The sequence below is a fragment of the Schistocerca piceifrons genome, chromosome 1 (assembly GCF_021461385.2).
Source record: "Schistocerca piceifrons isolate TAMUIC-IGC-003096 chromosome 1, iqSchPice1.1, whole genome shotgun sequence".
In the NCBI taxonomy this organism is placed as follows: domain Eukaryota; kingdom Metazoa; phylum Arthropoda; class Insecta; order Orthoptera; family Acrididae; genus Schistocerca; species Schistocerca piceifrons.
The window spans coordinates 660,265,964-660,293,398 of NC_060138.1; the positions used below are offsets into that span (position 1 = coordinate 660,265,964).

At 40.6% G+C, this 27,435-nt stretch overlaps 1 protein-coding gene across 1 annotated transcript in view; it reads left to right on the top strand.

Moving 5' to 3' along the window:
* The window catches only part of LOC124763951 (protein UBASH3A homolog), a 260,599-nt gene that overhangs the window by 228,627 nt on the left and 4,537 nt on the right, over nucleotides 1–27,435 (top strand). Inside the window, 3 exon segments of the mRNA XM_047249130.1 lie at nucleotides 252–467; nucleotides 6,245–6,496; nucleotides 6,586–6,831. Coding sequence (XP_047105086.1) covers nucleotides 252–467; nucleotides 6,245–6,496; nucleotides 6,586–6,824 — 707 coding nt within the window. The 3' untranslated portion in view covers nucleotides 6,825–6,831.

Consider the following 27,435-nt stretch of genomic DNA (forward strand, 5'->3'; position numbering starts at 1 on the left):
CTGTAGTTGAGCCTTTGAATCAATCAGTGAGGCATGCTCACATACCTTAGTCGGAAGAGCTGCTTTCCAAAACCGCGTGTCAGGTCTCTGTCCAGCACACAGTTTTAATTTGCTATCACATTGTGAAAAGAATCTTATCTCAGTTGGTTTATGCCACTCATAACCAACTTTACTAGTATATGTACTGTCTGTAAGTCCCAAAGCAAGTACTGATGGAATTATTAGTTGTTGTTACTCTTCATATTTTGTAGGTAAATATATTCGCAAAGATCTCAACATGCCACAGTTAGTCCCAGCTCGAAGGGGCGGACCACAATCGTTCTTCAAAGACTGTCCCCTTACATGTGTTGGGGAACTACAAGCTAAGCTAGTAGGAGAGGCATTACGAGGTTCTGGAGTTCAAATGAAGCATGCATTCTCATCACCTTCCCTCCGCTGTGTGCAGACTTGTGCTGGTGTATTAAGAGGTAAGTCCAGCTTGTTATTCTCAAATTAGTACCATTTTGAAGGGCTGATAATCCCTGTGTTAAATTTAGATTCTGATTATTCTGATACTCTGGTACTAACTAAAGTGTAATTCTTATAAGGAACTGGTGAGCTGAATTTGATCTTGTGGCATGTGCAAAGCTATTGAATTTTTGGGTGGAGATCAGCTAATAGTAAAACCAGAGTATTGATCCTGGAATTTGAGTTATTGGGAACAGATTACATTTCCGTGAAGAAAACAGGGAAAGAAAAGGTAAGCAGATAGTGGAAACTAGAGACAGTGATGTGAAAACAAAGGGGGAGAAGCTATATCAAAACTAACAAAAAAGAAAAAGGACAGAACACACAATTGAAAATATTTCATACACTGGTCGTTTGAAAATCATGAAATTTGAGTGTGCACAAAGTAGTAAGAGACTGTACCTCAACTCAACCATGCACTATGGTGTGACCTTATTGGAATTGGCCAGTGATCAGTTTGGGGTCCAGGTGATAGTGTTTCCCATGTCAGAAGAGGGTAGTTAGATTGGTGTGGGATCAAAACAAAAAATGGTAAAAAAGCTGAATTGTGAAACAAAAAAAAGTCATGTTCTTTATGTTGCACGGAGAATTGTGTAATTAAAGAACTGAAATACATTAATGAGGAGTAGTAATTGTGACATAAGTGTAGGATGCCTTATTCAACCAATGGAAAATTCAGGATGGAATGCTTTATTCTTTGCATACAAATGAGGCATCATTTGGGAGGTGAGAAAAGTATGATTAATATAACCAACCAACCTAAGACTGTGCATAAATTTAAAGACAAACTTTGAAACTAGGATGAAACAGTAATTAAATAATTATAAATTATGAGCACATTACTCAGGGCATCAGTTGTTACATACACGGATGAGCAAAAACATTATGACCACCTGTTGAATAGAGTGTTGTTCCACTTCTCAAACACAATACAACAGAAATTCTGCTTGACAAGGATTCTACAAGTCCGTGATAGGACTCCAGAAGTATGTGGCACCAGATGCATATGCACAGGTCAAGCAATTTCAGCTAACTTTGGGATGGTGGTTTATGGGCAAGTGCCTGACACCCAAAGTGTGTTCCAAAGGGTACAGATCACGAACATTTGCTGGCCAAGACATCAAGCCCCTCAAACAACTGCACCGTGATTCTGACCTTGAAACATAGTTATCCTGCTGGAAGATGTCATTGCCATAGGGGGAGACTTCAAGCATGAAGTGATGCAGTTGGCCCACAGTAATGTTCATGTAGTTCACTGCTGTCATGATGCCTTCGATTATCACCACAGGTTCTGTGGAAGCCCAACTCAGAGTACCCCATAGCATAATTCTGCCCTCACTGGCCTGCATCTGTGGTGCGGTGCATGTTTTGTGCAACTGTTTGCCTGGATGACAGCATGTTAGTACCCAACCATTGACCTGGTATAACAGGAAATGCGATTCATTCGAAAGGCAACATTTTTCTACTGATACACAGTGAAAACTCAGTGATGTTGTGCCCACTGCAATCATAACTCATGATGTTGCTGGATCAAAATAGGAACGTATAGGGGTTGTGTGATGTGGAGCTCCATGTTCAACAGTGGCCTTTGAACAGTGTGCTATGAAACACTTGTGCCTGCTTCAGCACTGTGCTCTGTTGTCAGGTCTGCCACAGATTGCTGCCTATCCTGGGTTATACAGTGGGGATCCTCCAACCTCCACATTTTGTGTTGAGATGTTGTATCCAACACCATACAGCTAATGCAGTATTCCACCATCCTTAAGCCAATTTCCACAGGTGCTCACAGGAGTAGTGAGAACAACAGGAGACCAGCATCACCATTTCAGAGATTCTCCTTTCCAAACACAGTGCCACAACAATGTGCCCTTTGTCAAAACCACTTATATCAGTGGATTTCTGCATTTGCAGCCCATATCTTCACTATAATGACTGCCTGTTCAACTCACTCCTGCTTACACTCTTTCCTTACTGTGTCACGTGCCTGTAACACCCAGGAGCCATTCAGCCTTGTGGTGGGAAGTGGTCATAATATTCTGGCTGAGCAGTGTAATTTGACAAAGTTGAAAAGTAAATTTTGACCAAGAACATTTCTAGTACTACTTAAGACTTGGATGACCATGAGGCATCATCCAGTATTAATCAGCTTGTAAGTGCACTTCTATATCTATCAACATCTGCTCCATTTTCATACATAGTCCACAAGCCACAGTATGGTGCACAACATAGGGTAACCCATGCCATTAAGAGTTGTCTTCCTTTCTATTCCACTCATAAAAAAGAAACAACTGTCTATAAGCCTCCATATGAGCCCTATTATTTTTGTGGTCCTTATGCGAAATGTATGTTGGTGGCAGTAGAATTGTTCAGCAGTCAGCTTCAAATGCTGGTTCACCAAATTTTCCAAATAGTATTCCTCAAAAAGAACATCACCTTCCCTCCAGGGATTCCCATTTAAGTTGCCAAAGCATCTCCATAATGCTTGCATATTATTCAAACCTCCTGGTAACAAATCTAGCAGCCTGCCTCTGAATTTCTTCAATGCCTTCCTTTAATCCAACCTGGTACATATTTGAGACATTCAAGCAGTACTCCAGAATAGGTCACACTTGCAGGATATGTGAGGTCTTCTTTAAAAATGAACCACACTTTCCTAAAATTTGCCCAATAAGCTGAAGTCAACCATTCGTCATGCCTACCACAGTCCTCACATGCTTGTTCATTTCATATCACTCTGCTATGTTATGCCAAGATGATTGAATGGTGGGACTGTACCAAGCAGCACACTACTGATGCTGTATCTGAACATTAGGGGTCTGTTTTTCCCCCACATTCACATTAACTTGCTTTTTACAACATTTAGATCTAGCTGCCATTCATCACACAAACTAGAAACTTCATGTAAGTCATCATGTATCCTCATTTAGTCACTCAGCTTTGACACCTTCCTGTACACCACAACACCGTGAACCATACGCGAATGCGAACCATACGCGACTGGAACAGGAAAGGGAGGTAATGACAGTGGCACGTAAAGTGCCCTCCGCCACACACCGTTGGGTGGCTTGCGGAGTATAAATGTAGATGTAGATGTAGATCATCAGCAAGCAACCACAGATTGCTGCGCATCCTGTCTTCCAGATCATTTATGTATATAGAAAATAGTAAAATAGTAGTGGTCCTACCACACTTCCTTGGGGCACTCTTGATTATACCCTTGATTCTGATGAACACCTGAATTTACTTATAAGTTTTGTGATTTAGTCAATACAATGAGAAGTTAAGGCATGTGCTACAAATATAATTATAAACTTTTGGTCATTAATGATGGAGTAAGGAACATGCACAAACTTCACTGTAGTTAGTAGTTTCTGGACAATTTTGTGGCAGGATGTGTGTAAGGATCCTGGGGATTTTCAAGCTCCCAATAACTTATGTAAGCTAATAGCTTTCCTTTATATAGACTATCCAACATTCTTTTCACAATTACAGGAACTTCTATAAAATAAATTAATTAGTTTGATTGTTTTTATAGCAAAATTTTTTTATAAATTCTGTTTCAAAATAACTTATATTTCTTTGAATATTTGATTAATAATTTGGAAATTTATGTGAATATGTGGTCATATCCAAACACATCTGAATTTAATTGGCTCTTTATAACCCTTGCTTTGTGTAGCAGGCAGTTTCACAGCAACAAAATCCCCTCCATGGAAAAAAGCTTAATGTTACAAGAGTAATGCAGCATTTCACCTTTTTTACCACTTCCACCTGCTGTTGCAACTGGGCAATGCAGACTGGATCACATGTCATTCCATCACATTGCACAGGTGCTCATTGTGATACATCTAATGACGGTGTGAACCAAAGAATGACTCACATCTTGGAGAACACATTGAGTTTGTATGCCAACTTTTCCTGCCAGAAAAATATATGGCTCTGATATAGGAATGGTTACAAATAGGCTGCAAGATGATCTGTGTCTATTCTGCAGTTTTTCCATATTCTTTCAAACACCACCACTCATTGCAAGAACTGTCCACATCCTGAAGTCTGGAGTTTGTCCTGCATGTCATTACCTGATGTAGGCCTGCTTGTAGTAGTTTGTACTGTAGACACTACTGCATTTGGAAGTGCCTATCAGTATTGCCAGGGCAGACTCTGTTCTTATTACTAAACACAACTTTACACCATTCTTCACTCCAGTTACATCGTTCACTAAATGACATCGTTCACTAAATGACATCGTTCACTAAATGACATCGTTCACTAAATGACATCGTTCACTAAATGACATCATTCACTAAATGATTGGAGGCAGGTTACTTGGTGACAAGCGGTGAGAGGGTAAACTGTTGCAGAGTGCCCACACTTGTAGCTCAGCTTGCTGCATAGTAGTCCCTGTTGATCATATAACATATTGTAAATGCAATATGATCCTAATTTGTGCTGCAGTGTCTGGGCTATCAGCACTGGCTGCTCCTCTGATGTGACATTCCAGGTGTGATTTTGTGTCCTGCTGTCATTGAGGATTATGTACACCATTCTTGGGCCACTGCTTCGCTGCTGATACACAGCTGACACCTCAGACCCATTATGCTAAGCAGATCTTCAAAAGAACCAGTCATTCGCAATAAAATGTTGCTGAAATTCTGTTAATTGCATGACTAGTGCTCATTTGTGCTCACCTGGCAGCATAAAAATATTTGCTAATATAGTAAGATGATCAAAGCAGCAAGTAACACTTTCAGCAAGGCACATTAATTTTTTTATGTGCTCAACATTTTCTTGTGATATTGTCAATGGTCAGCAGTCAGTGGTCTGTAGGATTGGGACATGAACTTAACCTTCTTCGTGGTGTTGGTTTAATCCTCCCCCTTCTCTGTTGGGTTATTAAAAGCACAAATATATCATGCCAGTTTGCAGTTCACTGTGTAACTGATTCAGCTAGATGGCAAATTGTCACTCTTACTCCTTCCTTTTTCTAGGCTAAATGTTTACACCTAAGATACCTGATGTGATAGTACTTACCTTCAGCAGGTGAAATTTGTAGTACTGCCGATAGACACACACACAGAAGCGTAAGTGACACACAATCCTAGGTTTCAGAACTAATAGTGGCTTCTGTGGGGAGGAGAGAAGGATAAGTTGGGGAAGAATAATGGGGGGGGGGGGGGGGGGAGGGGGGGCGCACCCAAACCCTAACCCTGGGGGAACCCACCTCGCTACGGGTTGTACAGTTCAAGCTGTTCAGAATGTGTTGAATTGAGGATAGCAACACAGGCCTCTGCTTGGGCCACCATGATGAGAGGGACACCATGGGTGCACAAGTGCAAGTTCTAGTGTGTATCAAAGTAGCGGAAATTGATGTGGCTGAAAGTGTGTAAGGGAAAAGGGGGTAGGGGGCACTAAATGAGGAATCATTTATGTCGAAAAGTGTTCTCAAACCAGCCCTCGCCAAGGTGTAGGTATCGGATCAGTACTAACATGGAGTTATAGCATTACTGTTTCAAATATGTTACAGTGATATGACTCATTTTGTGACTTACATTACTAGCTTTTCATTTCACAGTACACTCAACAGTTCCATCACTTTCATTATTTGATACCAAATATTTGTATATTCCTAAATATACTGTATTTTTAGTATCTACTAATGAATGGATGTTGTAAGATTTAGTTTAATAATTTAGCTGATGTGTTGGAATATATATGTATTAGTAACTCTCCTGTGCAGGGCTTGGACAAGAAGATAAATTGCCTATAGCAATTGAACCTGGTCTCTTTGAGTGGTTAGCATGGTATCCCGATTCTCTTCCTGACTGGATGACTATCGAGGAATTACAAGCAGCAGGTTTTAATATATGTGCAAACTATAAGCCACTTATACGTGTAGAGGAACTGCATGACCGACAAGAGAGTGTTGAACAGTTTTATATGAGAAGTTTTTATGTAGCACAAAGTATCGTGAAAAGCACTGCTGATGTTGGTATGTATGAAACAACTTATAGCTTTAAAATGTAATCATTGTATCTTCATTATAGAAATTATTGTATTATGTTTTTCTGATTTTTGTAGGAGGAAATGTTTTGCTAGTAGGACATGCAGCAACACTTGATGTCTGTTCCCGTCAGCTGACAGGATGTGCACCTAGAAATCGTGCTGATATGACTCGTTTGATACAGAAGATACCATATTGTAGTACAGCTACAGTTCGTGAGGTCAGCTCTGGAAAATGGGAACTAGATGAACCACCAATACCACCTGTTACACATTCAAATAATATGCGCTTTGATTGGAAGGCACTTCTTTCATAACAGTCACGTAAGTATATGATTTCATCTGAATATAACATCTAAACAAAAAACTGGAAAATTAGAGTTGCCATTTTGAATGAACATGTATAAATAAAAGACAATCTTTATTACTAGAAATGTAAATTGAAATTAAACAAAATAAAAATTTAATTGGTCAAATTTAAAGTACTGATGTCATCAGCACTGTGGGTTCTTTGGGGAAAAGGGAGGGGGGAATACGATGTTCATAGGTATGGACTAGACAAGCATAAGAAACAGGAAAGCACCAGGGTTAAAATAATAAAGAAGATGGTAATAATGAACAACTGTAAGGAAAAATTCATTTGCTGGCAGAATCAAGGCTATTGGTGAAGATACATTGACTGGAGATGGATTTAAAAGAAGTTACAGAAGCTGAATAAAGTGGCATAGAAAGGGAAAATGATTAGTTGCTTGGAGAACTGTGACTATATTGATGTGAAGATTTACTGAATATTGGCTAATGGAATATCAATTAAAGAAACCAGTGAAAGACTGATTAAACTGGTGGACAACATGAACAATAATCTCAGCTCAGGAAGTAGGGGCACAAGTAAAAGGAAAGTAGTGGCTGTATTTGTCAGCCAGACATCTAAAAACAGTATGTTTTTTGCCATCAGAGATGATTTGCTTGTATGGCTTAATGCATGTCATGCCAGACTGTTTTTTATGAATATGAAGATAATGATTTTCACTGAGGTGAATTGGGATGAAATCTATGAAAATGAAATTATGTGGAATGATTTCAGTAAAGTAGTGCTCAGAAATGATTAACTCCACTGTGTTAATCATGTTGTGATCAATGAAGATTTGTAGCATATTAATCAGTGGTCATATTTCAGAATGGAGAACTATTTTTGTAGGTTTTGACATAATAATAGGAAAATCATTGACAATGAAGGTTTAAGTCAGGTGGGGAGAGTTGTTGAGATTGCTTAATTGCCTAATATGTTAAGCTATTGCTTACAAAGAACAGGTAACCAGGGTTTGGGTATTGATCTAGTATAAATTATAATTATTAAGGACATGTCATAGAAAGATGAAACCTGCTGAGACTGAATCTATACACCAAATTAATTATTAGTTTATAGGCAATTTCTTCACACCTCTGTAGATAAATACTGTGCTGATAGCTCTCCATTGCAAATAAGTGCCCATTATTTGTGTATTCTGAAAATGGGATTGCTTTGAGGAAAAGCAAAAGTATATGAATATCTGAGTACCCCCACCAGTGATCATATCTATGGCCATAGATGAGCTGGTGAAGGTCTCATGGCATACTGTAGGAAGATATCGCAGATGGTACATGTGGAGTATAGTATGGACAGACCCACTAACCCAAGTGTTTACTTGCTGAACGCACTAGACTGGGCCAGTCAGTTCTCATGCTGAGATCAACCAACATGGTCCTAGCTTCAGCACTGCACTGTGCTCTTGGTTCCGTGTGCTTTTTGCTTTGATCATTCGTGCTGGTTGCATTTGTTCTTACTCTGTGCCAGTCTCTTTATGATGTTTGAACTCTCTGTTCCCCCAAGGATTGACCCATACAATATGTTTTCTATCTCTCATTGTTCGACTCCCTGGTTTCCCAGTCAAGTACCCACCATCAACTATATTAGTGACATTTGTGCCAACTGGACAATTTAGTGAGATTGTCATGCCTATGCAGATAAAAAAGCAGTGACAGAGGACATCCGTACATGTGTGATACTTTTTTCACCCTCATAGTGTTAAATTGTAGCCACCATGGTTCCTACATTAGCCACCATGGTTCCTACATTTATGCAATGCTGACAGCAACAGTTGTGGCTCTCAGCTGCTCAGACAGAATGTGGAACTGATGCATTCCCAATACTGTACTAATGGCAAACCAGGCACCTGCAGAGAAGCTTCCTCCCCCACTGCGCCCAACACTGTTCACTGTTTTTGAGGAGTCTACTGGAAGGTGGAAGAATTGCCTGTACTAGTCCCTGCTGCACTGCCATGTAAGGTCACCTTGTTATTGTCCAGAAGTATGGAGTTGTACAAAATTGTGCTTAATTTGAAGCCCTGTAGCTACTCTGAGAAACTTAACTTTGAGGAGCTCTGTCAGTTACTCACACAGCATTTTGGACATCAAACACATGTGGTGGCAGTACATTGCAGTTTGACAAGCACTGCAAGTGCCCCAATCAGTCATCTGTGGCTTAGTTGCCAATTTGCAAGGTCTCTTGTGTAAGTGTTAGTTTCAGTGTCCCCATTGAGCTACCTGACATGCAGACTCAATGATTATAAATGTCATCGTCTAATTAGAACCTGACATTGATATCCAGACTCAATGATTAGAAATGTCATCGTCTGATTAGAACCTGACCTTGAGATCCAGACTTGAGGTATTAGCCTCTCTGACCCTTCTTTATCCAAAGTTGCCAAAATTGCTGAAACACATTAAGTTAACGGCAGTGGCAAATGATGTACTTTCAGACATATGGCAGATAGCAAGGTTAGATATGCATGGTAAACAGAATTAACTGTCCCATCAGGTTGGCCCAGTGATATTCCCTCTGCTGATCCATCATGTGATGACACCATTAATTATTTGAGTGGGATGATGTCACAGCACTGCCTGTCTTCACCTGGTGGTGAACTTGATAGTGCAAGTGAGTCGAAGAGTCAGGGTCACTGCTTGCAATGTTTTCGGGCTCTCAGCATCTCTCCCCTTCCTAATCTGTTTCCACTCAATGGGAAAGTCAGTGGTCCTGCCCCAATTGTCATTCTGTGCACATTAGACAGGATTGCCTGTCTAATGTGTGAGATATGCCAAGAGATAGACCATTTGGTATCAGTTTGTGATAGTCGGCGAGTCGCATGATGGTCGTCAGAGACCCAGTATTTTCCCAAGACTCAGAAGCTGTCCCTGATGCCCCATGAGCCTTGTCCCACTGTATTCTACTACTGTGGTTAGGCGACCGATTGCATTTCAAGCCAACATGAGGGCAGTGGTTAGCCTAATTAACTTACACATGTACAGGCTCCTGGGCTGCCCTGTGTTCCAGCAACCACATTTTCAAGTAGCGTTTTATAGTAAACAATGTATTTCACTGTGAGACAGTACTTCATCTCAGCACTTTATAAGAATGTGGGATGGCAACTTTCATTGTTATTGGTAAATTTACCATTGGTGCAAAATATTTTTGTGCTAGATGGATTTCCTGTTTTTGGATTCTAGATAGTTGACAAAAGTCCATTTAGTGTCCCAATCAGTCCCCTTTCAAGATTTTTACCCTTGACTATGGAAATTCAGCCAACAGTTTTAGAATACCTTTGGTCATGCAGAAAATTTGAGACCCGTGTTTCTCTCTTAAGCCATCAGCAATACATAAATGTATTCATTGCTGCCCCATTCCATTTTCCATGTGTGATGAGTTCAAAGCCAAGTTGCAGCATTGACAGGAACTCATCATCATCTTTCCTATTTCATCTAGTCAATGGACCACTGCTTTATTGGTGATTCAGAAGCCATATGGCATTGTGTACCTTTGCAACGATTTTAGCCAAGCAACCAGCACACACTGTGTCATGGGTTAGTATTCCATTCCATGTCTGGAGGAGTTATTGGTGAAGTTGTCAGGGGGGCAAACTAATTATTTGTAGGTGAAAAAGGGTGCCCTGTGTATCATTTTTGACATTACAAAGTTTAACTTTTTTTTTGTGTGGAGCTAAGTTTCTTCTCATTCCTGACAACAAACCACTTGTTTTGTTTGTCAGACCTCATTCTAAGCTACTGGATAGGATTAACCATTGATTGCAGATGTGGGCACTTTTTCTCAATAATTATTGCTATGACATTCATTACAGTCCACTGCCCTGAAAGCCAATGCAGATGCACTATCGTGGTTGCTGGAAGGACCAGATTCAGAGTTCGATCACAAGAGACTCTTGTTTTTGCCTTGGATGATACCTTGCAGCAGACATTGCTGATTTTTCTGTTGACCGTGCAAGAGGATGCAGCTGCCGTGCCCACCTACCCACTTTTCTGAAAAATCATCTCAGCCATCAGGGATGGCTCAAGTTTCCTCATAGGGAGTGGATTCAGAGTGGTATACATTTTACTTACTATGAGGTCAACTCAACATTGTCCAGTGTGTCCTCAAGCTTGCCACAGTGGAGCAAAGCTGTTGACTTATCATCCTTCCAGCACTCTGTCCTCTCATATTCCAACTGCTGTATGTAATGCACTCAGGTATGTCCCATGTGTTGGCTCTGGCATGGTGTCGTGTTTACTGGCCAGCAATCGATCATAACACTGAACGTTTTGTGTGGGATTGTGCAGTCTGTGTGCAGAACCAGACTGCACCATGTCAGTTTTCCCCTTGTTCAGTACCAGAGCACTCTTGGCACATGGTAGCTTTGCAGACTACTTTTCTGGGAAGCATGTGGTTGTTATTGGTGGATGGTGGATGTGTTGTCCAATTTCCTGTATGTAGGCAGAATGCAGAATTTATGAAACAGACAACATACCATCAGACTTTTGGAAAAATATCATCCACAAAGTTCTGAAGCTAGCATGAGAAGTTAAGTGCAAGCACTATTGCACAGTTAGCTTAACAGCTTGTGCATCCACATTGCTGACAACAATAATATACAGAAAAATGAAAAAGAAAATTGAGGATCTGTAAGATGTTTGGCTTTAGGAGAGCCAATTCTGATGTTGCACTTGATAATGGAAATAAGAGTGAAGAAAAATCCAGACATGTCATAAGCTTTGTTGAACTGGAAAAAGTGTTCAACAGTCTAAAATGGTGCAACTTGTTCAGAATTCTGAGGAAAATAGGAGTAAGGTATAGGGCATGACAGGTAATATAAAATATGTACAAGACCCAAGAGGGAACAATGAGACTGGAAGAGCAAGAAAGAAGTTCTCAGATTAGAAAGGATATAAAACAGGGATGCAGTCTTTCTACTCCTCCTGTTCAGTCTGTGCTATAAGCAGCAATGATGGAAATAAAAGAATGGTTCAAGAGTGGGATTAAAATTCAGGGTGAAAGGATATCAGTGATAAGATTTGCTGTTGACATTGCTGCTTCAGTGATGGTGAAGAATTGTTACAGAATCTGCTGAATGGAAATAACATGCTAATGAGTCCCGAAATATGGACTGAGAGACAATAGTAATGAGAAGTAGCAGGAATGAGAATAGCAAGAATCTTCACATCAAAACTGATGATCACAAAGTAGATGAAGTTAAGGAATTCTGCTGCCTTGGAAGCAAAATAACCAATGACAGATGAAGCAAGGATGACATAAAAAGCAGACTAGCACAGACAAAGAGGGTGTTCCTGGCCAAAAGATATGTGTTAGTATCAAACATAGGCCTTAATTTTAGGAAGAAATAAATTGTATGGAGGTGAACCATGGTCTGTGGTAAAACAGAAACAGAAGAGAACTGAAGAATTTGAGATGTGGTACTACAGAAAAATGTTTGAAATAAGGTGGACTGATAAGTTAAGGAATAAGGACGTTCACCAAAGAATCAGCGAAGAAGGGAACAATTGGAAAACCATAATTTCTTCATGTATGGATTCACAGCCACATTGTATCATCTAAATGATATGGTAGTTAAAATGGTTCTGTCATTTAGACAATGTGGGAAAAACAGACAAAAAGAAGGGACAGGATTATAGGACAGGTTTTACAATGTCAGGGAATTACTTCCATGGTACTATACAGAGTTCCAGAGAGTAAAAACTATAGAGGAAGAGAGCGACTGGAATACATGCAACAAGATTTTAGCATAGGATGTTATGTCACAGATTTTCGCATTTTCAATGGTATCCAGGATCTAACTACCACTCAGTTTCACCTGGGTTCTTACTTAGAGGTCGAAGAGTTCATTGAACTTTCAAGCCCCAAATGATGAAGTCTGTTTGACTCATGCCACGATGATGCACTGTCTGGCTTTCTGGCCATGGATGTGGTACAGCCGATTAATGAGTGCAGGCTGGCAGAATGTTTGCATGGGTGTGAGCCACTGGGCTTCATGGATTTGTGTGGATTTGTTACACCCTGAGTTGTACGCCCTGGAACATTGCAGCGCAATACATTTTCCTTGCAGGGCTCCATTTTGGCCCTGTCTTTCAGCTGGAAGCAAGTATGGCTTCCAGGTGTAGTGGTGGGCCATAAAGGTCTGCCTTCATTTGTGATGGATGTTGGCAAGGAGCAGGTGACCCATCATTCAAATCAGTTGTGTCTGTGTCCCATTGGACATGTGAGGCCACTGTCTCTGCTCCATCTGGGTGACAGGGTTGGTCACAGAATTTCCTTGGTTGCAGCCTCCCAACTGCAGCAGCATGCACACCATGTTCTCGTCCTCACTGCGCCCATCCATACTGCACATGCCACCGTCCTAATTTTGTCCGCAGACTAGGGTGCCAGCGGCAAATGCTCCTGTGGCTCCCAGTGGCTGAGACATGGACTTGAAAACTGCACGCTCCTTTCCCGACTTGCCTGTGGATGAGTTGTCACCCGCACCATTGTAGACAGAACAGCTTTCTGCCAGCCTTCACATCTTGGCTATGTGTGGACATTGCCTACTCAGTGGTAGACCCACTGCTGGGAAATCTTATGCCTCAGCTCTGGGTTTGTGATGAAGTTTTCGACAGAAATCAGGCCATTTTCAGCCCTGAAACCCCTTTTCAGGGTGGAGGGATTTAGAATCCCTACCAGTGGGCATACATATTGACACAAATGAGCTGGCATGGGCCTCATAGAGGAGTACTACAGGCAGCTATCACAAACAGCACACAGAGCACAGACCCAGTTATACAGATGTTTACCTGCAGTGGTTATAGACCAGGCCAATCCATTCTTATGCTGGGATCAATCATTGCGGATCTGGCTTCAGCATTTCATTGTGTCCTGGGTTCTGCATTCTAGCTGATTTGATCATTCATGCTGATTGTATTTCTTCTACACATTGTGTGGACACACTGCTCTGTGTACATTGGTTTACAAGTTGTGTTTTCCCTCTTCCGGTGTTCAGCTACCTGGTCGAGCACCCATTGTTGGTTAGAATAATGGCATTTGTGCCAGCAAGGTGGTTTACCATCATTATAACACCTGTGCAGGTACAAAAAATTTAAATCAGATACATGTGTCGCAACAAAGTTATTATGCAGAGTACATTTACAATTTATGGAAAATGCTTTGAACTATACAGAGATATTTAAAAGTTTTAAATCTCTTGTGAGGCAGAATTGCATTAGTTGAATTTAATGGACAGATTGTACCTAGAATGTTTTCAAAAACATCACAATTTTTTATCTTTAGGTAGTAAACTGTTAGCTAATTGAAAGTGCAAATAGTGGAAGAGAAAGTGAAAGAAAATTCTAGAATATTCATTTTAGACTATGTCCTTCAACAGATGAAGAACGCTCACACATATTCACAAATCACACACAATTGGTCACTGTCTTTTGCAGGCACTAATGCCCAAGTGCAACTACATGTGAGGCAAGCAGCATCCTGGGAGGGGATGGGTAGTGTGTGTACCGAAGAAGAGTGTGTGTGTGTGTGTGTGTGTGTGTGTGTGGGGGGGGGGGGGGGGGAGGATACTATTGCTGCCTTTGGGAGCATGCAGGACCATGGTGAGGGTAGGACAGGGCTTATGTGGTTGTGTATTATTTTTTGGATTTTAACCATCATCTTAAGGCAGTTTTTTCTGCTTAGCTTTTGTATCCTGCTGTGAGAGACATATTCAAGGCTGTGTAGAATGTCAGAGTGATTCTCTTCACATTTACCACTTGAAAAAGTGAATATTCAGCATCTTTATTCATACAAAAAACTTGTGCAGCCAAGCTGCAGTTATATAATGATTGTAATAATTGAAACACTGTTGAAAGTTGAGTGGAGGCAAAGTTGGTGCTGGAGACTGATTGATGTGCGACTTAAGTGCTGCTAGCTGTGGAAGGGTTTTCAGAAGTAAGCTGGTTCTGCCTCAGTGCCAGTTATGGGTGTGTGTTGATTAGGAGGAGGGCATTTGAGGGCCTGCTACCAGTCAATCTGCATGCTGGACATACAGCTGGATTTATGGTCGGGGTATGATTTTGTATGACAGTAGGGGCACTCTTACCGTGACTTGCAGATTTGTACATCAGTCTGGTGATTTGCCTTGTTGTGCTGCTATTCGTGGGCAGCATTGGGGGTGGTGTTTTCCAACAGGATAACACTTGCCCACGTACCGCTATTGTAGCACAACGTGCTCTACAGAATGACCACATGTTGCCTTGGCCTGCTCAATCAGCAGATCTGTCTCCAGTCAATCACATATGGGGCATAATCAGATGATAACTCCAGTATCATTCACAGACAGCATTGTTGTTGTTGTTGTTGTGGTCTTCAGTCCTGAGACTGGTTTGATGCAGCTCTCCATGCTACTGTATCCTGTGCAAGCTTCTTCATCTCCCAGTACCTACTGCAACCTACATCCTTCTGAATCTGCTTAGTTTATTCATCTCTTGGTCTCCCTCTACGATTTTTACCCTCCACGCTGCCCTCCAATGCTAAATTTGTGATCCCTTGATGCCTCAAAACATGTCCTACCAACCGATCCCTTCTTCTAGTCAAGTTGTGCCACAAACTTCTCTTCTCCCCAATCCTATTCAATACCTCCTCATTAGTTACGTGATCTACCCACCTTATCCTCAGCATTCTTCTGTAGCACCACATTTCAAAAGCTTCTATTCTCTTCTTGTCCAAACTAGTTATCGTCCATGTTTCACTTCCATACATGGCTACACTCCATACAAATACTTTCAGAAACGACTTCCTGACACTTAAATCTATACTCGATGTTAACAAATTTCTCTTCTTCAGAAACGATTTCCTTGCCATTGCCAGTCTACATTTTATATCCTCTCTACTTCGACCATCATCTGTTATTTTACTCCCTAAATAGCAAAACTCCTTTACTACTTTAAGTGTCTCATTTCCTAATCTAATTCCCTCAGCATCACCCGATTTAATTTGACTACATTCCATTATCCTTGTTTTGCTTTTGTTGATGTTCATCTTATATCCTTCTTTCAAGACACTGTTCATTCCGTTCAACTGCTCTTCCAAGTCCTTTGCTGTCTCTGACAGAATTACAATGTCATCGGCGAACCTCAAAGTTTTTACTTCTTCTCCATGAATTTTAATACCTACTCCGAATTTTTCTTTTGTTTCCTTTACTGCTTGCTCAATATACAGATTGAATAACATTGGGGACAGGCTACAATCCTGTCTCACTCCTTTCCCAACCACTGCTTCCCTTTCATGCCCCTCGACTCTTATAACTGCCATCTGGTTTCTGTACAAATTGTAAATAGCCTTTTGCTCCCTGTATTTTACCCCTGCCACCTTCAGAATTTGAAAGAGAGTATTCCAGTTAACATTGTCAAAAGCTTTCTCTAAGTCTACAAATGCTAGAAACGTAGGTTTGCCTTTTCTTAATCTTTCTTCTAAGATAAGTCGTAAGGTTAGTATTGCCTCACGTGTTCCAACATTTCTACGGAATCCAAACTGATCTTCCCCGAGGTCCGCTTCTACCAGTTTTTCCATTCGTCTGTAAAGAATTTGCGTTAGTATTTTGCAGCTGTGACTTATTAAACTGATAGTTCGGTAATTTTCACATCTGTCAACACCTGCTTTCTTTGGGATTGGAATTATTATATTCTTCTTGAAGTCTGAGGGTATTTCGCCTGTCTGATACATCTTGCTCACCAGATGGTAGAGTTTTGTCATGACTGGCTCTCCCAAGGACATCAGTAGTTCTAATGGAATGTTGTCTATTCCCGGGGCCTTGTTTCGACTCAGGTCTTTCAGTGCTCTGTCAAACTCTTCACGCAGTATCTTATCTCCCATTTCGTCTTCATCTACATCCTCTTCCATTTCCAAAATATTGTCCTCGAGTACATAGCCCTTGTATAAACCCTCTATATACTCCTTCCACCTTTCTGCTTTCCCTTCTTTGCTTAGAACTGGGTTTCCATCTGAGCTCTTGATATTCATACAAGTGGTTCTCTTTTCTCCGAAGGTCTCTTTAATTTTCCTGTAGGCAGTATCTATCTTACCCCTGGTGAGACAAGCCTCTACATCCTTACATTTGTCCTCTAGCCATCCCTGCTTAGCCATTTTGCACTTCCTGTCGATCTCATTTTTGAGACGTTTGTATTCCTTTTTGCCTGTTTCACTTACTGCATTTTTATATTTTCTCCTTGCATCAATTAAATTCAATATTTCTTCTGTTACCCAAGGATTTCTACTAGCCCTCGTCTTTTTACCTACTTGATCCTCTGCTGCCTTCACTACTTCATCCCTCAGAGCTACCCATTCTTCTTCTACTGTATTTCTTTCCCCCATTCCTGTCAATTGTTCCCTTATGCTGTCCCTCAACCTCTCTACAGCCTCTGGTTCTTTCAGTTTATCCAGGTCCCATCTCCTTAAATTCCCACCTTTTTGCAGTTTCTTCAGTTTCAATCTGCAGTTCATAACCAATAGATTGTGGTCAGAGTCCACATCTGCCCCTGGAAATGTCTTACAATTTAAAACCTGGTTCCTAAATCTGTGTCTTACCATTATATAATCTATCTGATACCTTTTAGTATCTCCAGGATTCTTCCAGGTATACAACCTTCTTTTATGATTCTTGAACCAAGTGTTAGCTATGATTAAGTTATGCTCAGTGCAAAATTCTACAAGGCGGCTTCCTCTTTCATTTCTTCCCCCCAATCCATATTCACCTACTATGTTTCCTTCTCTCCCTTTTCCTACTGACGAATTCCAGTCGCCCAAGACTATTAAATTTTCGTATCCCTTCACTACCTGAATAATTTCTTTTATCTCGTCATACATTTCATCAATTTCTTCATCATCTGCAGAGCTAGTTGGCATATAAACTTGTACTACTGTAGTAGGCATGGGCTTTGTGTCTATCTTGGCCACAATAATGCGTTCACTATGCTGTTTGTAGTAGCTTACCTGCACTCCTATTTTTTTATTCATTATTAAACCTACTCCTGCATTACCCCTATTTGATTTTGTATTTATAACCCTGTAATCACCTGACCAAAAGTCTTGTTCCTCCTTCCACCGAACGTCACTAATTCCCACTATATCTAACTTTAACCTATCCATTTCCCTTTTTAAATTTTCTAACCTACCTGCCCGATTAAGGGATCTGACATTCCACGCTCCGATCCGTAGAACGCCAGTTTTCTTTCTCCTGATAACGACGTCCTCTTGAGTAGTCCCCGCCCGGAGATCCGAATGGGGGACTATTTTACCTCCGGAATATTTTACCCAAGAGGACGCCATCATCATTTAATCATACAGTAAAGCTGTATGTCCTCGGGAAAAATTACGGCTGTAGTTTCCCCTTGCTTTCAGCCGTTCACAGTACCAACACAGCAAGGCCGTTTTGGTTAATGTTACAAGGCCAGATCAATCAATCATCCAGACTGTTGCCCCTGCAACTACTGAAAAGGCTGCTGCCCCTCTTCAGGAACCACACGTTTGTCTGGCCTCTCAACAGATACCCCTCCGTTGTGGTTGCACCTACGGTACGGCCATCTGTATCGCTGAGGCACGCAAGCATCCCCACCAACGGCAAGGTCCATATTCCTATATTGACAGACCAAGTGCAATAGGCATGGACCTCCATCCCACAATTTGACATCTGACACTTGTGCAACGGAATGCATGCATGTTTGCAAACTTGCATTCAACATTCTGGTGGTTACACCAGTTATTAATGGACCAGCATTTCACACATGCAATGGTGTATCTCATGCTTACATTAAACTGTGTTCTTACAGTGTTAACCACTTGAATAAACTGAAGAGCCAAAGAAACTGGTACACCTGCCTAATATCATGTAGGGTCCCATGAGCACACGGAAGTGCCATGACACAACGTGGCATGGACTCGACTAATGTCTGAAGTAGTGCTGGAGGGAATTGACACCATTAATCCTACATGGCTGTCCGTAAATCCATAAGAATACGAGGGGGTGGAGATCTTACGTTGCAAGACATCCCAGGTATGCTCAATAATGTTTACGTCTTGAGAGTTTGGTGGCCAGGGGAAATGTCTAAACTCAGAGTAGTGTTCCTGGAGCCACTCTGTAGCAATTCTGGACATATGGTGTGTTGCATTGTCCTGCTGGAATTGCCCAAGTCCATGGGAATGCACAGTGGACATGAATGGATGCAGGTGATCAGATAGGATGCTTATGAATATGTCACCTAATAGAGTCATATCTAGACCTATCAGGGATCCCATATCACTCCAATTGCACACACTGCACACCATTACAGAGCCTCAACCAGCTTGAACCATCCCCTGTTGACATTAAGGGTCCATGGATTCATGAGGTTGTCTCCATACCTGTACATGTCCATCCGGTTGATACAGTTTGAAATGAGACTTGTCCACCAGGCAGCATTTTTCCAGTCATCAACAGTCCAATGTTTGTGTCGATAGGCCTAGGCGAGGTGTAAAGCTTTGTGTCATGCATTCATCAAGGGTACACGAGTGGGCCTTCGGCTCCGAAAGCCCATGATGTTTTGTTGAATGGTTCTCATGCTGACATTTATTGATGGCCCCACATTGAAATATGCAACAATTTGCAGAAGGGTTGCATTTCTGTCATGTTGAATGATTCTCTTCAGTCGTTGTCAGTCCCATTCTTGCAGGATCTTTTTCCAGGCACAGAAATGTCAGAGATTTGATGTTTTACCGAATTCCTAATGTTTACAGTACACTCTCAAAACGGTCATAAAGGAAAATCTCCACTTCATTGCTACCTCAGAAATACTGTGCACCATTGCTCATGCACCGGCTATAACACCACATTCAAACTCACTTAAATCTTGATAATCTGCAATTTTAGCAGCAGTAACTGATCTAACAACTATGCCAGATGCTTGTTGTCTTGTAAAGGCATTGCCAACTGCAGTGCTGTATTCTGCCTGTTTACATATTTCTCTATTTGAATACGCATGCCTATACCAGTTTACTTGGCGCTTTAGTGTATATTACCTAGAAAAATGTATTACGAAAATTTTGTTACTCTACATTAATTAATGTTTGATGTTGTGATACTTTTTCCATCAGTGTGATTACTGTTACATCATTCAGTATCACTGGTGAAATGCCACAGTTTTTTTTTTTTTTTTCATAATTTTTGCTCATTCAAACACTTCGTTGTTTATGTGATGGAATCAACTCATGCCAATCAACACCAGGCTGTCTGTGTCCCCCAGCCTCACACAGAGTAAAATTGTCGTTAGGACAAATGTCACCATTATCATTAGCTGTTAAGGCTCACCCTCATCTGCATCACGCTCATAACCATATTAAACTTTTTTTTTTTATAGACAGGGTGTAAATAAGAAAGGCATGGTGCAGAGTGAAGTATATACAAGAAGTGGTGGGAAAAGGGGTGAGAGTTTTCAAAGGGAGGAAAAGGATATCTATTGCAAGAGAATGTGACTCAAGGGCATAATATCAATAATTAATAAATAAAGATCAAGGGGAAACAGGTAGCTTTGGAGTCTCCAAGAAGAGAGAATGTAATAAGAAATGAATGTTTAGAAGAAAAAGGCTAGATAAGACAAGAGATGAACTCACTTAAAGCCAGGGTTTCTTGGGAACTATAGCATGTATTGGAAGAACACTTACCGTTACTGTGGCTCACAGGAGTTAAGTTTGTGGGACACAAAAGAGAGAGACAATCTGTATGATAAAAGATGTGAAATGATTTCACACTAAGGAATATATTGTAACATTTGTGATAACTGGAAGACCAATAATGTTATAAGCTCACCAGACAAAAAACTGGTTACCTCAGTGTGCATTGCACAGATGAATCGTTAAGTCTTTGTAGATGGCACAGAAATCGAGTCACGTGCTCAGCCACACACATTGCCTCTGTGAGTATAAGACAGTGGTGATTAATGAGACATTTATGTTTCAAGCGGACATTGTTCATAAACATGAGTAAATGTAAGGACATGACAGATTGGCAAAAAGGGATAATTGTGTTTGGCCATGTCCTTGCCATACAGTGTGTGAAGTTGCTAGATTTACTGGTGTTTCATGGTAGATTATTCAATGTGCTTACAAGCAGTAGCGTAACACATGTGGTGATGGAACATGATATCAGAACTGTGGCCGGAAAAACATCCTGACTGAGAGGGACCAGACACACGTTTCGTAGCTTGTGAATTAAAATCGCTTCCAGATCCACACATACAACAGGAACTGCTGCAGGCAGTGAATGAAGGTCCATTCCCATCTTTTAGTGAAAGAATATTGCACTGAGAACTGCATACAATGAGCATTTGGAGTCAGTCACCTCACAGTGGGACATTGATACCCCTATTTTTCAAGACGGCAACAGCAGTGTTCATTGAGTTGGAAGACTGTGGAATAAAGATAATGAAGGGATGTTGTCGGTATGAGTCCAAGACATGAAGACAGCATTACTACATTTGAGCCAGATGGATGGATTGTGTTAGTGGACTAGAAAGCTTATACCATGTCAATTGTAAACACATTCATAGAGAAAAAAGTGTGCTTAAGTTTTGTTTGTACATCAGACCTGCAAAAGAAAATAAATTGTATGGACCATGCCATGGTGAGGTGGCCTGTATGCCTCAATGATATAGCCAGCCTTAACCTAAGATATAACCACATTGAAGGGGTATCTTTGTAGAGGCTAGCCTAACATATGGTTCCTGAAGAGGGGCAACAGCCTTTCCAGTGGTTGCAGAGGCACCAGTCAGAATGATAGAATGAACTGGCTCAGAATTAGCAAAACATGGCTTTATTATGTTGGTATTGTAAAGGACTGAAAACAAAGAGAAACTGCAGCTTATTTTTCCCAAATGTGTGTAGCTTTACTGAACAGCTTAATAATGATGAAATCATCTTAAGAACAGTATTCTGGAGGTAAAACAATCATCCATTCAGATCTCCATACAGGGACTACTCTGGAGGATGTTGTCATCTAGGGGGGGGGAAAGTAGGTTTGTGGGTGTGGAATGTTAGATCCCTTAATCAGGATTTAAAAAGATAATGTGATAGGTAGAAATTAAATGTGGTGTGGTGGTAGGAACAACAGGACTTCTGGTTGGGTGAGTAAAGGATTATGAACGCAAAATGAAATAGGGATAATGTAGGTTTATAGCAAATAATGACTATATCTACATCTACACCTATACTCTGCAAACCACTGTGAAGTGCAAGGCATGGGGTACATCCCATTGTATCAGTTCTTAGGGTTTCTTCCCGTTCCAGTCACATAAGGAGAACACGAAGAATGATTGTCTGAATGCGTCTGTGTGTGCTGTAATTATTTTAATCTTATCCCCCATGATCCCTAATGAGTGATATGTAAGAGTTGTATTATATTCCTGGAGTGATCAGTTAAAGCTGGTTCACGAAACTTTGTTAATAGACTTTCTTGGGATAGTTTGCCTCTGTCCTCAAGAGTCTGCTGGTTCAGTATCTCTGTAACAATCCCCCATGGCTCAAACAAACCTGTGACTATTTGTGCTGCCTTTCTCGGTATACTTTCAATAACCCCTGTTAGTCCTCTTTGGTACAGGTCCCCACTCTTCAGAAGTATTCTAGAACTGGTCCCATGAGTGATTTGTAAGCAATCTCCTTTGTGGACTGATTGCACTTCCGCAGTATTCTAACTATAAACATAAGTCTACCACCTGCTTTACCCATGACTGAGCCTACTGACCTTCCATTTCATACTCCCTACAAAGTGTTATACAAGGTATTTGTATGAGTTGGATGATTCCACCATTGACTCATTGGTATTATTGTCATAGGATACTACATTTTTTTCATTGTGTGGAGTGCACAATTTTACATTACTGAACACTTAAAGCAAGTTGCCAATCTTTGCACCACTTTGAAACCTTATCAAGAATTGACTGAATATTTATGCGGCTTCTTTCGGGTAGTACTCCATTATGGATAACTGCATCATCTGCAAAAGGTCTGAGGTTACTCTTAATATTGCCTGCAAGGTCATTAACATACGACATGAACAGCAGGTGTCCCAACATACTTCCCTGGGGCATACCTGAAGTTAGTTGTACATCTGAAGATGACTCTCCATCCAAGAACACATGATGCATCTTCGCTTCCAAAAAGTCCTCAATCCAGTTGCAAATTTCACTTGATACCCCATATGATTATACTTTTAACAATAACCAAAGGTGTTGACTGAGTCAGATTCTTTTTGGAAATAAAGAAACACTGTGTCTGTCCCGCTGCCTTGTTCCAAAGCATTCAGTACGTCATGTGAGAAAAGAGTGAGTTGATTTTCACATGATTGATGTTTTCAGAATCCATGCTGGTTGCCATTGAGGAAGTTATTCTATTCAAAATGCCTCATTATGTTTGAGTGCAGAATATGTTCTAAGATTGTAAAACAAATCGATGTTAAGGATATTGGACGGTTGTTTTGTGTATCACTTCTACTACCATTTTTGTAGACTGGTGTGACATGATTTTTTCCAAGAACTGGGCACAGTTTTTTGTTCGAGTGATCTACGAAGGATTATAGTTAGAAGAGAGGCTAACTCAGGCACAAATTCTGTATAGAATCTGACAGGGATTCCATCGGGCCCTGGAGCTTTGTTCAGATTTAATGATTTCAGCTGTTTCTCAACACCACTGACACTAATACTTACTTCATTTATCACTTCAGTGGTACAAGGATTAAATTGCGACAATTTCCTGGACTTTCCTTTGTGAAGGAACATTTAAAAATGGAGATAAGCATTTCAGCTTTTACTTTGCTACCCTCAATCTCAGTTCCTGTCTCATTTGCAAGAGACTGGGTTTTGTGAAAGATCAATTTACAGTATTCTGCTATGGTAGTCATTGAAGGCATCATGTGTTGCTCTCTTGACAGCTAATCACGTTTCATTCAGCATCTCTCTGTCCGTAGCCCTATACTTTGTTTTACACCTATTATGCAGTAATCTCTATTTGTTTAGAAGTTTGTTTACAATTACTGTATGCCATGGAGTGTCACCCCATTATGAACTGTTCTCCTTGGTACATATCTATCGAATGTAAAGTCAATTAGTTTTTTAAACTTGAGCCATATTGCCTGTACTTGCTCATGCCCCGTGTTGAAAGTTTCAAGTTCTTCATTGAGATATGACACTACTGATTTTTTGTCTAGATTACTGAACATTTATATCTTTCTGCTTGGTTTTGTTGCCCTTTGTATTTTGCTAATTATTATTGCCAACAACTCTGTCATGGTCACTGATACCAGGTTCGATGTGGACATCCTCAAAGAGGTCAGGTCTATTTGTTGCCATAAGGTCCAGTATATTTTCATCATGAATTGGGTTCATAACTAATTGTTCTATGTAGTTTTCAGAGAAGGCATTTAGTAAAGTTTCACAGGATGTCTTATCATGTCCACCACTTAAAAATCTGTGATTTTTCCAGTTTATTGTTGGATGATTAAATTCTCCTCCAATTATTAAAGTATGATTGGGGAACGAATGTATCAAGTGAACTGAGGTGTTCTCTAAAGTTTTTGATTACATTAGGAGACAGTCTGGTGGGCAATAGAAGGATCGAGTAATCATTTTATGCCTATGCCTGATATTGTACCCTACCCAAACTATCTCAACATACATCTTCAGTTTCTATCTCGGTGGATTTGAGTTTTTTGTCTTCTGCGCCAAATACACCACCTTCATTTCTCATTTGTGTATCCTTTTGATATACACTTAAATTTCCCCCAAAACTTGCACTGCAATCAATTTCGGTTTTTAACCAGCTTTCTGTACCTCGTATTACATGAGCTTTACTGCTTTTCATGAGCGCTTCAAACTCTGTCACTTTGTTGCGAATGCTTCAGCAGTTAACCATTAGAATTTTAATACTCTCACCAGTGGGAGGCATTTGTTTTTTTTTTATCTTACACTTTTGAGATTCCTACAGCTGTCGTTATCTGGATTGGATGGAAAGTCGCCTAATCTAAAAAACTCTTGTGTGCACCCCACACACAGTCAGCTACCTGAGTAGCAGCCTCTGACTGTGCACCCCGTAACTATTTAGTGGGACCCTACAGTTCTGAACCATATGGTGCAAGTCTAGGAAATCACAGTCAAGCTTGTCAAAGAACCTTCAAATTCTCTGGTTCAGTCCTTCCACTTCACTTGGAACCAAAGGGCCATGATCAGTTCTGGGGACAATGGTGCAAACTGTGTGCTTCAATGAACCTCCATGCACAAGGCTGGTCTTCTCAACCTTTTCTGCCAGGCACTGGACTGACCCAAGTATGATCTCAGAGCCCAAAAAGACAGGCATCATTTGTTCCAATGTGTGCCACAATCTGCAGTTTGTTGCACCCTGTTCCCTCAGTGTCTGTTGGAATAGCCCCTTCAACATGTTGAATGAGGCCCCCAGGCATACACACCTAGTGCGTCTAGTGTCATTTCCTGTCCCTTGCTGCCATTTCTGTAAGAGTTACCATCATTCACTGCATGTTTGAACTGCCGATGATTAATAGACATCCTTTTGCTTTTGCTTCCTTTTGATACCAGACAGAACAGGTTTCCCCAAAAATAGATGAAGTGAGCTCACTGGCTCAATTTCAGTTTCAGCAAAAGACAGCATCTCGAACTTGTTGATTAGGGGGATCAATGCAACACTGTGGTCCCTGTCCACTCTGTAAAGGACGCCACCTACATCTACCATTGACACACCACTTGCATTCAAATAGATGAGTAATAATAGATCGCGTACTTTCTGCAGAGGAGTCAGGATCCACACAAGAGGACAGGACTTGGACTTGATGCATCTCTGGTACCAGTATCACATGTACATGACTCTCCGGAGCTCTTCGAATTCGCAATAGCTGCCAATAATTTGAGAGTAGTTGGGGCTGTTTCCAGCTACTTACGAACATCAACAAACTTATCCCGTGTTCAAGGATGGCATTCACAGTGGGGCTGAATTTTGACTGGTGCAGTGTCACAAAAACCAATTTACTACAAAATACTCATAGATTATACAGCGACAGTGGTAGCGTACAGAAATTCTCGAACTGCACATTTACTTGCCTCAGTATATAATGAAATTCAGGTGTGATGTATTCTGTGGCAGTAACTGTGAACCACAAACACTGATTTGCTATGGAATAAGTTACATATCCCGAACACTTGTACTGCTAACATATGAAAATATAGTTTTGTAAGCATCCAAAAATCCTCAAAAATAACCTGTTTCTCATGTAATTATACAATGAAGTTAGAGAACAGTTGTTTTGAATGACGATAGGCCCACTGTTCTCAAATAGTTTAAAAGGGCACAATTTATGTTTAAGCCTACAGTTGACAACAACACTAGCAGATTACACAATATATCACAATACAAATGGATATTGGTACAGTCAATGAAAGATTATGCAGAAGCAACACAAACAGTAAAATATGTGAATCTAGAATTTCCAATCTGCAGATGAATCTTGTAGAGATGGTCTTATACGAAGGAAAGTTCTGAAATTGGTTTTTATATATAAATAAACGTTCAAATTGCATGGATTTTTCACTTAGCTGTTTTTGTGCCAACTTCTACACTGGCATATCGAAGAAGAACAGTGCAGCATGAGTTTACCTCAGTCAAAATCGCTATAATATGCGGCACCAACAAAGCACAACTTCTGCCTGTTGCAGTTAAGAAAATAGGAATGAGAGTAAGCTACTATGAATGGCATAGCGAATGCTTTAGACTGGCGAATATAGGTATAAAACCAATGCCTGTAATAGCAGTAAAGGTTTATATTCCTTCTAGCTCCATAGATGATGAAGTGATTGAAAGAATGATAAAATAAGAAATTATACTGATTGTTACACAAGACAAAACTTTAATTGAGATGGAGGACTAGAATTCAGTAGTGGGGAAAGGAAGACAAGGACAAATAGTAGAACAATATGTATTGTGGGAAAGAAATGAAAGAGAAAGCCACCTCACAAAACTTTGCGCAAAGCCAAATTTAACATTGTTAACACTTTAGATTTCTACAAGGGTCGGAACTTTAACAGTGGCAACTATTTATTTACAGCCCATTCGAAAGAGACACGTGTTTCAAAGTTTTACTGGACTTCAAAGTAGTCATCAGCATTGCATATAACCTGTTGCCAGCGATGTGGAAGTCATAGGATACTCTTAGCAGTGCCAGTTTTGTGAGACAGTTCGAGCATTGTCGTCTGTTGCCCGACAAATTTGTAGCAGTTCTGAAGCAAATGATGTGAAGTGTTTCCTTCAGTTTAGAAATCGAGTTGAACTGACGAGGGCTAAGTCGGGAGTGCAGTAGGTGGTATAGCACTTAGCAGCGCCATCAGTCAAACAAATCAGTAACAGCTTGCTCAGTATGTGCTTGAGCATTGTCCTGCTAAATGATGATCAGGTCCTGCAGAAAGTGTCATCACTTATGTCTCTATGCTGTTCATTTTTGGAATACAACCTACAACCCGCTCAGAGACAGTAGTTCTTGGTATTTGAAACATAACTTTTTTTGT